At 41.5% G+C, this 12360-nt stretch overlaps 1 protein-coding gene and 1 non-coding gene across 3 annotated transcripts in view; one reads left to right on the top strand and one right to left on the bottom strand.

Moving 5' to 3' along the window:
- Nucleotides 1-12360, bottom strand: part of PTPN9 (protein tyrosine phosphatase non-receptor type 9) — a 90085-nt gene that overhangs the window by 44243 nt on the left and 33482 nt on the right. For both annotated transcript variants that reach the window (XM_037046986.1, XM_037046987.1), the window contains exons 3-5: nt 8123-8212; nt 7274-7398; nt 440-545 (exon numbers count right to left, since the gene is read on the bottom strand). In XM_037046986.1, the coding sequence (XP_036902881.1) occupies nt 440-545; nt 7274-7398; nt 8123-8212 (321 nt within the window). The remainder of the gene's footprint in view (nt 1-439; nt 546-7273; nt 7399-8122; nt 8213-12360) is intronic.
- Nucleotides 3908-4002, top strand: LOC118987866 (small nucleolar RNA SNORA13). The gene has a single exon (XR_005066666.1). It is a non-coding gene; the product is annotated as a small nucleolar RNA SNORA13 (small nucleolar RNA).

Raw genomic sequence — 12360 nt, 5'->3', positions numbered from 1 at the left:
GAAGGGGAGAAGGGGGGAGAAGGCACAGAAAATAGCATAGATGGTAGGCAGAAAATGGGGGGAGGGCGAGAATAGTGGGGGAAATATAGAATCCAAAGAACTTGAGACACGTGGTTATAAACTAAGGGGGGGAGAATGGTGGGGGAGGGAGGGTGTGGGTGGAGGGGATTGAAGGGAGGGAATAGAACAACTGTAATGGTATAATCAATAAAATATATTAAAAAAAAAGAATGTTCCTGTACATTCTTATTTTAATTCTTTCCACTTTACTTCTAAGACCATTTCTTGTTCTGAAGAAGCAGGCATTAGTCTTCATTTACAGGTGACCTTTAAATAGAACACAATGTCTAAAGTTTACATGATTCATAAACCTCCCAAAGAACAGAGAAAGGTCTCTAACCACTGTGGGGCAGTTGAGAAGACCCTGTTACAGCCTTACCTTTAGCAAGTTTAGGACTTTCTTGCCAAGATCCAGCTCAAAGTTGGCATAATTAGAACCGCACATGTCATAGATAAACACCAGTCCATTCCTCTGAGTTTCAAAGCTGTAAACCAACCATTGAACAAAAATATTTAAGTAATCACATGAATGAGGCCAGTTGAAAGCCTAGGGCTAAAATATGGGACACATTTGGGACCAAAATAACCACCTCCCTAAACACTGGTCTTAAAGAAAGGTGACTTACCTTTGGTATCTGCTATGCTTGTTGTGATACTGTGATTTGTTTTTGTTTTTGTTTTTTAAGATTTTATTTACTTATCTTTAGAGGGGAAGGAGAGAGGGAGAGAAACATCAATGTATGGTTGCCTTTTGTGCGTCCCCTGCGGGTAGTTAGCCTGCAAGGAACCGGCCTGCAACCCAGGCATGTGCCCTGACTGGAAATCGAACCACGATCGTCTGGTTTGCAGGCCCGCGCTCAATCCACTGAGCTACGCCAGCCAGGGCTGATACTGTGATTTGTAATAAGAACTATATATTTAGTCTTTGACCCTGAAAATTCTTGGAATTTCATAAATGAAGGTCTCAATAAAGGTGTCTGTTACGTTAGTGAGGTGACTGCTGGAATGCCCTAAGGTCACCTAGGATGAAGATGGTTGCCAGGAGAACCAACCACTTGATTAGAGGGTTGCTGCTTTCAGTACTGCCCCCATCCCGACCTGGGCAGGAGGGGTGAGTGAGAGGCTAGAGACTGAGTTCAGTCACCAATGGCTAATGATTTAATCAATCATGCCTAAGTAATGAGGCTTCCATAAAAACTCAGTACAACAGGGTTCGAAGAGCTTCCACTGGTTGGTGAACGTGTTGAAGTGTTGGGAGAACGGCCCTCAGAGAGACCACGGAAACTCCACGCTCTTTCCCCACACCTTGCTCCATATCCCATTCACCTGGCTGTCTGTGGGCATATCATAAACTGCTAACCTAGTAAGTAAAATGTTTCTCTGAATCCTGTGAGCCATTCTAGCAAATTCATCAAACCTGAGAAAGGAGAGGTTAGAACCTCTGATTTACAGACTGTTGGTCAGAAGCAGTGGTGACAACCTAAACTTGCCATTGTTGTCTGAAGGGGGTGGAAAGAGACAGTCTTAAAGGGCTATAAACCCTTAGCCTGAGGAAGACCTGACACTATTTCTAGGTAGACAGTGTCAGAACTGAGGTGAATTGCGGAACACTGAGCTGGTGTTGAAAAACTGTGTGGTGGTGTGGGGTAAAGCCGCTCATGTTAAAACTGGAATTGGAATTATACTTACTGACACACATTTATCCAGATTTATCATGTACCAAACTTGTAAGTTATGAATGTTCCAGAGCATCTAAGTTGTCAAAATTTGAACTGTTTCTTCCTGTTTCTGAATCTGTCTATCCAAATTCTGTAACATTCCATGTTTAGGTCAAAAGTTTCCTCTTCCATGAAGATCTCCCTAATAATTGTAATCAAATGTACTACCATCCTTCACCTTCTTGAAACCCGTAAATCTTCCTGTGGATCTTCATTGTGGCTCTTAAAGTGTGCCAACTTTGTGTAGCTGGTTCTCTCCTAGAGGGAAATGTATCTTGTCCATTCCTTATCCCCAACAGTCCCCAGCACAGTCCGTGCAATACAGGTTCACAGTGAATGATCACTGAACTGTAATACAGTGGACTGGAAGTTATCACTCAGGAAATACTTTGGACTGTGGGAAACTGTAAAACAAAACTCTATGCTTAATGATTGTGAATTTGTCTCTTTTGACTTGGAGGAAGAAAACCTAAAAAAGATTTCTGGAAAACATCTTCAAAAGTAAATTGAAAGGTGGTCTGCCCAAATTGAAGTTAGGAATATATGCAGATACGAAAAGTATTCCTCAGTGCAATCTCCTAAATGCCTAAGGACTTTTCAAAGTCACCCCTACACCAAGCCAGATCCTTATTTGCTTTATTCTGTACAGAGAACGAATAAACTATTTGACTGGATTATCCGGAGCTGACATCAAGTTTTCACATTTACAGTGGTACCTCAGTACTCATCGTTAACTTACCCTGACAAGTGGCAAGCACACAACTATTCTATTGCAGGTGTGGTGACTCACAGAAGTTGGAGCAAGTGCCAAGGGCGGTGAGCAAGCACCAAGCGCTAAAGGATCCTCACCAAACACGACAAGTACCAGGTCTGACTAATTCTGAAGATGCCGAGTACCAAGGTACCACTGTATTTAAAACTGAGAAGTCTTGGCACAGAACACAATCCTGAAATTAGGGGTCTCATGTTATTTTGTATACTATTGGATTGGCCAAAAAGTTTGTTTGTTTCCTTAAGATGGCTCTAGGGGTGCTAACTTGTCTTTAATGTCATTCAAAACAATTTTGTTATAGTATTGTGACCACTGTCAGATCAGCATTCATCAAAAAAACTTATCAAAACTGGTGAATTTTTGTGTAGACATTTTAATATTGAAGATGGAAGGAAATATGCAACACTTTTGGCATACTATGCTTTATTATTTCAAGAAAGGTAAAAACATAACTGAAATGAAAAAAAAAGATTTGTGCTTTGTATGGAGAAGGTGTTGTGAGTAATCCAACGTGTCAAAAGTGGTTTGTGAAGTTTTGTGCTGGAGGTTTCTCACTGGGTGATGCTCCACAGTTGGGCAGACCAGTTGAAGTCGGTAGGGATCAAATTGAGACATTAATTGAGAACAATCAGCACAACATCATGCGGGAGGACAGCTGGCATACTCAAAACATACAAATCAATAAAGTTATTCATGAAATCAGAAAATGTGTCTCTTGCCCTGGCTGGTGTAGCTCAGTGGATTGAGCGTGGGCCTGCGAACTAAGGGATCACAGTTCCCAGTCAGGGCACATGCCTGGGTTGCAGGCCAGTTCCCAGCAGGGGACTCACGAGAGGCAACCACACATTGATATTTCTCTCCCTCTCTCCTTCCCTTCTCCTCTAAAGATAAATGAATAAAATCTTTTTTAAAATGTGTCTTTTTTTACAGAAAAAACTAAATGGACTTTATGGCCAACCCAATAATTTTTTTTGAACTCCTATAAGCCTCTATACTTTTTTCCTGTCAATAAAATCCAAGACGGAAGCACCCACTAATGAAGTAGAATTTCAAAAATCTCTAACTGTGAGGTAGACCCAAGTTTCTCTAGTAGCCTTAGGTTCAAATAGTCCCTAATGTATTGTATTGTATTGTAAATCCTGACTGTGTTCTATGACCCCAGAGAGATTGTGATTCACCAAGATTAAAGATGCTATAGATGACTATCTAGGTCTAGAGACTTCCCATTTCTCCACAGCTCATCAAAGGCCAAATTCAAAGAATTATAGCTTTTCCCCTCACAGCTCCAGCTTGTGGCAGGGAACTGAAACAAGGAGAAGACAGTACCAGGGGAAATAAAATTTAATTTTTAAAAAGCAATCTTTTCAAGAAAGGTGTAAACTAAACACTTTGCAGCCCTTTCCTGCCCTTGAATATGATGTCTTCGGTGTAGGAGCTGCATAAGTAACAGTGAAAAAAAAAAGCAATCTTCTATAACAATGCAGGTTCTATATTCCCAGAAACTGCTCATCCTCTGAAGGCGTGTGATTTAAATAAAAATACAATAGGATTTATATTTTTCTGGGCATAGAATATGAGGTTTACAATAACAGCTAATTCCCTAGTAAGAATACTTGCCTTCTTCCTGAATTTGATTTCTGAACTGGATGCTACTAGGAACGCCAATAAGTTTAAAACGCAGTCCCTCGTATGTTTCGAAACAATCAAGGGTAGGGCAGGGGGTGGGTGAGGAGCTATCAATGAAACGAGATTGGTTACAGATCACTTTGAAGATGACAGACGATGGGTATGTGGAAGTTTATGGTAGTATTTCCACCTAGGGAGATTTGGGAATTTTCCACTATATAATGTTAAAAACAAGGTACTCTGCCCTCAAAGAGCTTACAATCTACTGGTAGATGGAAAAAGCAACAGTATAAAATACATGACATGATAAGGCCATGTATAATTAAACACAAAATGATCAGTAGTAGCAAAAACTGCTATTAAAGTCAAAGTAAAAAGAATTTTATTTATGACAGGATGGAGGAAAGGTGACAAGGCCAGTCACAGAAGTTAGGCCTTAAAAAAGGGCAAGACCGACTGACCTTGACTGGTATGACTCATGGGTTGGATGTCGTACTGCAAACCAAAAAGTTGCTGGTTCAATTCCTGGTCAGGGCACACACCTGGTTTGTGGGCCAGGTCCTCAGCTGGGGGCGTGTGAGAGACAACAGATCAATGTTTCTCTCCCTTTCTCCCTCCTTTCCCCTCTAAAAATAAATAAATGAAATCTTTAAAAAAATAATTAATTTAAAAAGTAAAAAGGACAAGATTCAGTGAAGAAAAGGGCTTTCCATCCTGGTTTAAGGTAACTTGGGAAAACAAGAATTTCTTCTCACTACCAAGAATATTTTGCTTGGAGAAAGGGTTCACATTTATTTTATATGTATCTTCTGAATAACAAGGAGTCACTGATGGTTAGAGAAAGAAATGGATGTTAACAAAAAATTTCAATGATGTCTTTCTGTGGGGAGGTACTCTTGTGGGACCCAATGCTCACACTGGAAAGAATGAGCTCTGGCTAGGCCATGCCTACACGAGACCTCTGACTCCCTAAGTTGCCCAAGTAAGAAGGTCAACACTGAGTCTTCCAGTAAAGAAACTGTTCATTCATTCTTCTGATCTGCAATAGCATTTCAAAGGAACCTATACTTCGGAAATCATGCTGAAGACCAATCACAGAAAAGAAGAACTGAGGAATTTCACACTTCTGATTGTGTAGTACCAGGCCTGAGACACTGGTCCTCTCTTTAGTAACTTCCTTTTTACAGAATAATGCTGTGTGTTGTTTAAATCTATCTCCCACTAAGCATCTAAAGCAGAAGCTAAGGACTATGAAGGTAACATTAACAAGACAGTAACCAGTGAACTAGACAGAGACCACCAACTAAGACAATCCTTTGGCTATTCCCATCCTCTAACTGCATCGAATGATGAAGGCTGTGTATAGCTGTCTCACTATCTCAGGTCTCAGCCCTGCATCATCCCTAAACCAGAGGACCAGCCCATAATATCCAGAGCAGTAACAATCTGCAAATGTCAAGCACTAAGGGAAAAAAAAGTATGGCAAAAAAACAATATAGCTGGGTACAAATAGCTCTGGTCAAGGTAAAAACAAAAACAAAAACAAACAAACAGGATCTTAGACCTAGTTGGAACAACATGTGATGACTGTAAAGTGTCACAAATTCTTGAGACTTCAGTTTCTTTGTGTATAGAACAGTAATAATACCATTTACCTCAATGGGAAAAGATACGACCTGAGGTGGTTCTTTTTGTTTACGTACCTATTGACAGAGATGATTTTGCTTAACTCTATACCTTTAGACTCTTCTTTCCTGAATGTTGACTATCAAAATCCTCAATGACAAAATGGCCTTATTCCTATTTCAAAGAAACTGAAGCCCCAGAGGGTTTTAAAAATCAACATCCAGGAAAGAATGAAAAAACAAAAACAAAAAAAACACACCAGCACAGGTTATCTCCTCCTCACTCTCAGTCAATAACTAATTCTTTATTTTATCTATTTTAAAGATTTTATTTATTTATCTTTAGAGGGGAAGGGAAGGAGAGAAGGAGAGAAATATCAATGTATGGTTGTCTCTTGTGAGTCCCCTGCTGGGAACTGGCCTGCAACCCAGGCATATGCCCTGACTGGGAATCGAACTGTGATCCCTTAGTTCACAGGCCCACGCTCAATCCACTGAGCTACACCAGCCAAGGCAATAACTAATTCTTTAAAAAAATTTTTTAACTTATTGATTTTAAAGAAAGAAGAAGAGAAGGAAGGAAGAGAGGGAAAGAAACATCAATTTGTTGTTCCACTTATTTTTTTTTCTTTTTTAAAGATTTTATTTCTTTTTAGAGAGGGTAAGGGAGGGAGAAAGAGAGGGAAAGAAACACCAATGTGTGGTTGCCTTTTGCACACCCCCTACAGGGAACCTGGCCTGCAACCCAGGCACTGCAACCCAGGTAACTGAACTGGTGACCCTTTGATTTGCAGGCTGCCACTCAATCCATTAAGCTACACCAGCCAGGGCTGTAGCTGATTGCTTATTTATGCAATCACTGGTTGATTCTCTCTTTTTTTTTAATTTTTAAAAAAGTTTATTTATTTTTAGAGAGAGGGGAAGAGAGAAAGAAAGAAAGGGAGAGAAACATTAATTTGTTGTCTCTTGCATGCCCCCAACTGAGGACCTGGCCTGCAACCCAGGCATGTGCCCTGACCAGAAATCTCACAGGTGACCTCCCAGTTCGCAGGCTGCTGCTCAACCCACTGGGCCACACCACTCAGGGCCCATTGGTTCATTACTGTATGTACCTTAACCAAGGATTGAACCAACAACCTTGGTATACTGAGACAATGTTTTAACCAACTGAGTTACCTGGCCAGGTCTTCTCAATAAGTAATTCTTAATACACTGAGGATTGCTATTTAATTGTCTTTCTCGACTTCTGTAATCCTGAAAAGAACCAAGCAGGTAAAGATACAGGAAACCCACCATCTTGATAGTACCTAGAAATAAGTCAAGCCTTTAAAGACATAGGTCATTTTCATAGCACTCACTGCCCAGGGCACATCCAAGCGACACAGGAAAGGCACTGCTAAGTTTTACCAAATCAAGAACTGTCCCTTTCCCATCTGGATGCAGCCCACCTAAAAGATAATCTCCATGCTCACCTATCCACAGCTCTGTCTAGTAGGTAAAACAGAGCCTGAAGTACCACATGCTGGACTGACTTGTGTGGATGATGCAATCTGGCAGTGAAGAGGGCGATGGAGGCTCCTGTTGGGTCCCGAACATTCTAGAGTAATTAAAACATGAGACATTTAGAAATCAAACAAAAAATCCCGATAATCACTAAGGCTTCTTATATCCTGGATATAGCTTTCCAATAAAAACAGAACAGATATTGACAATACTTCTCTGGCTTGTGTCAGTTGCTCCAGAGAGGGAAGAGAGTTTATGTCATCTTGTGCCTGACTTTTTGCACCCTCTGCCCCCCACCATATATTGGTGACAGGAAAGAAACACATTATCTTAACTGGCTGATTGGCTAGTTTCCCAGGCAGGATGCTCAAAGAAACAAATAGCAGCGGAAAACAATAAATCCACCCATTTTATAAATCCTTACCTGAAAGGCTATGGTCTCTAAGTGAAGAGATCTTACATTCAATTAGGTTGGATGGGCCTCTGACAGATTATATGCCCACCCCCAAAGCCTTTACAAAGCCTTTACAAACCAATGAAGAAACTTTTCTAAATCTACTGTACAATTAATTCTCAATAGTTTCAATTATTACTAGAATAATTATATGCCAAATTACACAGCTGCTTCACATTTGCTCCCAACTGTTGAGATGCTCTAGAGTCAGGATACAGTATCCAGCCAAAAAGTCCAAAGAAGACAAAAGCTACAGAAAGAAATAATGGGAAAAAGTGAAAGAAAAAAAACCCTTTAATTTCTCTCCTGTTAAAAAAAAAAAGGAAATAATCAGACATTACAAGAGGGATCCATGAAGACTCACTAAGATGGTGAATTTTCCACTAAGGATCTCAGAACGAAGAGGTTCTTCATGAGGTTTCAGCTTCACAATGCCTTCTTTCCTTCGCGTTTCCTAAAAACAAAGCATACAGGATGAATTAGTATGAAAATATTGTATATGGAGAACAGATTTATGCAATCATCAATTTCAGAGACCAAGGACTTTACATGTCAGCTCACTGAATCATAAACTCCTTTGTAACACCCTTCCAGGCCAACTAAGTGTTATCAGAATTCCTGTCCTACCGACACCTCGTCAGCTCCTTAGGTAGAACACTTCCCTATGAATCCGCGAGAATCCTAACCCTGAAGACCGACCATTATGTATCATTAGCATACAGGGTCAAATTTTTTAAACAGGCTGCAGCACAGATACTGGCCAGGATATTAAATACACACCCAAAGCTCTCGGTAAGCAGGTACTCTCGCACATCTTCCAAGCACAAACCTCTCCTTAGTTTCCCCTCCTCTTCCCTCAATACCCTTACAACAGCTACCATCACCTCATTTTTCCAATTTTTTCATCTTCATGGTCACATTCTTTTTTTTTTTTACTTTATTAGTATTTGTTTTATGCTGAAATTACTCCCAGGCCATAAGGTGTTGTTTCTTCAGTTTCTTCTGGGATATTGGTTTCTTCTATGGAACCTCCTCTCCTGGTTCAGAAACAACCTGCTCTTTTTCAGCAGGATCGTCTCAGTGTGGCAGGGAGGGCTCATGTGTGGGTTGACATGCCCACGAGCTCTGTTAGTTCTGCACTGCATCTTGGGAGCTTTGTTCACCTGGATGTGCTCAATGGCCAGAGAGTCTACCTCTAAACCCTAAGTTCAGCATTAACTGCACTTTTAAGCATGTGCAGCAAAAATTCAGCATTCTTTTTTGAGTCACCGACCCTGTGTCCAGCCCCACTGGCCTGGGCACACCTACCAACTCCACCGTTATAATGAAGGAAAGGCGCACATTGCTTCTGTAAAGTGGCATCCTTCACATCCTTGGTGGCTTTTCAAATAGGCATACCCTCGACGGCCTGGGCAGTTTCATGAGTTCTTGTAGTGAACACAAAGTTATAAGCCTCTTGATTTGTATGACTTTGGGGGGTTTTCTGGGTCAAGTGAGTAGTGAACTATTTTCAGAGGTCACCTCTGGCTGCTTTGGGGAAGAGCCATGGTCAGATTCTTTTTTTTTCTTTTTTTTAAAGATTTTATTTATTTATTTATCTTTTAGAGGGGAAGGAAAGAGGGAGAGAAACATCAATGTATGGTTGCTTTTCGTGCATCCCCTGCTGGGAGTTGGCCTGCAGGGAACCAGCTTGCAACCCAGGCATGTGCCCTGACTGGGAATCGAACTGTGATCCTCTGGTTCGCAGGCCCGCGGCTCAATCCACTGAGCTACACCAGCCAGGGCTCAGATTCTTTAAGCTCACCCCCAGCTCCCATAGGCTCAGTCTACTACTGCATTCTCATTTTGTCTAACTACAGAAGGTCCTTACCGTCACTGAATCCAGTGGCCATTTTTGGTCCTCCTTTACGTGACAAGGTTGACCACTCACATTCCCCTCTTCCTGAGACATTCTCTCTCTTTTTTAAGGCCATTAGGATTTTTTTATTTTATTATTTTTAAAAAATATATTTTATTGATTATGCCATTACAGTTGTCTTATTCCCCCCATTCATTCCCCTCCACCCTGCACACCCCCTCCCCCACCATTCCCCCCCTTTAGTTTATGTCCATGTGTCACAAGTTCTTTAGATTCTATATTTCCCATACTATTCTTGCCCTCCCCCCGTCTATTTTCTACCTACCGTCTATGCTACTTATTCTCTGTACCTTCTCCCCTCCTCCTCCTCCCACTCCCCTGTTGCTAACCCTCCATGTGTTCTTCATTTCTATGGTTCTGCTCCTGATCTAGCTGTCCTCTTGGTTTGCTTTTGTTTTAGGTGTGGTTGTTAATAACTGTGAGTTTGCTGTCCTTTCACTGTTCATATATTTTATCTTCTTTTTCTTAGATAAGTCCCTTTAACATTTCATATAATAAGGGCTTGGTGATGATGAACTCCTTGAATTTGATCTTATCTGAGAAGCACTTTACCTGTCCTTCCATTCTAAATGAAAGCTTTGCTGGATAGAGCAATCTTGGCTGTAGATCCTTAGATTTCATGACTTGGAATACTTCTTTCCAGCCCCTTCTGGCCTGTAAAGTCTCTTTTGAGAAATCAGCTGACAGTGTGATGGGAACTCCTTTGTAGGTGACTGTCCCCTTATCTCTTGCTGCTTCTAGAATTCTCTCCTTCATTTTAATCTTGGTTAATGTAATTATGATGTGCCTTGGTGTGTTCCTTCTTGGGTCCAACTTCTTTGGGACTCTCTGAGCTTCCTGGATTTCCTGGAAGACTGTTTCCTTTGCCAGACTGGGGAAGTTCTCCTTTATTATTTGTTCAAATAAGTTTTCCACTTGTTGTTCTTCCTCTTCCCCTTCTGGTACCCCTATAATTCAGACGTTGTAATGTTTAAAGATGTCCTGGAGGTTCCTAAGCCTCTCCTCATTTTTTTGAATTCTTGTTTCTTCATTCTTTTCTGGTTGGATGTTTTGTTCTTCCTTCTGGTCCACTCCCTGGATTTGAGTCCCAGTTTCCTTTCCATCACTATTGGTTCCCTGTGCATTTCCCTTCATTTCAATTAGTTTAGCCTTCATTTGTTCCTCTAATTTGTGACTAAAATCAACCAGTTTTGTGAGCATCTTGATCACCCGTGTTTTGAACTGTGCATCTGATAGGCTGGCTATTTCTTGGTTGCTTAGTTATTGGCTCTGGGGCTTTGAGTTCTTGAGCCATAATGTTTTGGTCTGTTTGTGCCTATTATGTATGAGGGGCAGAGCCCTAGGTGTTCACCAGGGTAGGGCAACTCAGTTGCTGGGTTGTGATGCTGTATGTGGGGGCGGGGTCAAAGTGGGGCAATGGTGGTCCTCTCTGCTGCTTCCCCCAAGCTGTTGGGGCCTATGCAGTCCATCACTGCTCGCTCCTTCACCTGGTTTATCTGTATGTAAATGTGTGACCAAGGTCAGCCTGCCGCCTTGCGCCCTCACTGGGTCTTCCAGTTGCCACCCCACACCTGGGATCTGCCAACCACCGCCTGCGAATCTGGGTCTGGCTGATCTTTCCTACACAACTCCGCTCTGCCAGCCGCTGGCTCTGCCCTTCTTACTGGTCTGGCTGAATGGTTCGTTGTAGCCAGACTTCTGTACACTTCAATTTTCTGTGTTTTGGTTGCGTTTTTGTTACCAAAACTTTGTTGTCTTTAAACTTGGTTGTGTGAGGAGGCACAGTGTTTCCACCTATGCCTCCATCTTGGCCGGAAGTCCATCTTCACCCTCCTGCCCTTGGACTGCATTGCTTGCATCACGTTAGGCTGTGAGCATCACCTCGTGACCACGGAGACCAGTACCCAGCAGCGCCTAACCTCTAGTCCCCATACTTGTTCATTTCTCTACTACATTCTTTATCTTTGACAGAGAATACTTTCTGGGTTTTGCTATTTCTTCAACTATTCCTTCTAAGTCTTTATTGTGGGCTTTAAAAAAAATTATTATTCATTTGCTCATTCGCTGACTTATTTATTTATTCTGCAAATAGTTGTAGAATAACCATGATGTGCCATACACTGAGCTAAGTGCTAGGAACATGCTGGTGAATAAAACAAAACCGGGTCTTCCCCAGTCCGTCTCTAAAATCAAATTTAAATACCTTTAGTAGCCAGTGCTGGGATCACAGAAGAGTACATGCCCTACCTAAAGCATTCAAATTCAACTTTTAAAAGGACTTTTCAACCAAAGAAAGCAAAAAGTATGAGGTGAGATTCTGTCTTACACACTCTCCCAGGATGACCTCACCCATTCTCATGGTTCCAACATTCAGTTCTACTTTGTTTACTCCAAATCTCCACTTGCAGTCCAGATTTCTTTTCTAAATCCTAGACTTATATTCCAGCTGCTCAGAGGACATGTCTACATAGATATCCCAATGGCACTTGAAACTTTACATGGCCAAACTGAACTCATGGCCTTCTCTGTCTACATACCTGCACCTATTCAGTGTCCCCTGAGTGAAGACCCCTGACATGCACTCTGTCATCTAAGGCACAGAACTGGAACCTTGGTCTCCTCTTGCCTCACACATCAGTTTAAGCAACCCTGTCCTACTGATTTTACTTACTAGAATCAGACCA

Source organism: Sturnira hondurensis, unplaced genomic scaffold (genome assembly GCF_014824575.4).
Source record: "Sturnira hondurensis isolate 20B ecotype Veracruz unplaced genomic scaffold, ASM1482457v3 Scaffold0005329, whole genome shotgun sequence".
Classification (NCBI taxonomy): Eukaryota; Metazoa; Chordata; class Mammalia; order Chiroptera; family Phyllostomidae; genus Sturnira; species Sturnira hondurensis.
The sequence above is the reverse complement of the archived record's forward strand: the minus strand, read 5'-3'. Positions and strand labels throughout refer to the sequence as shown.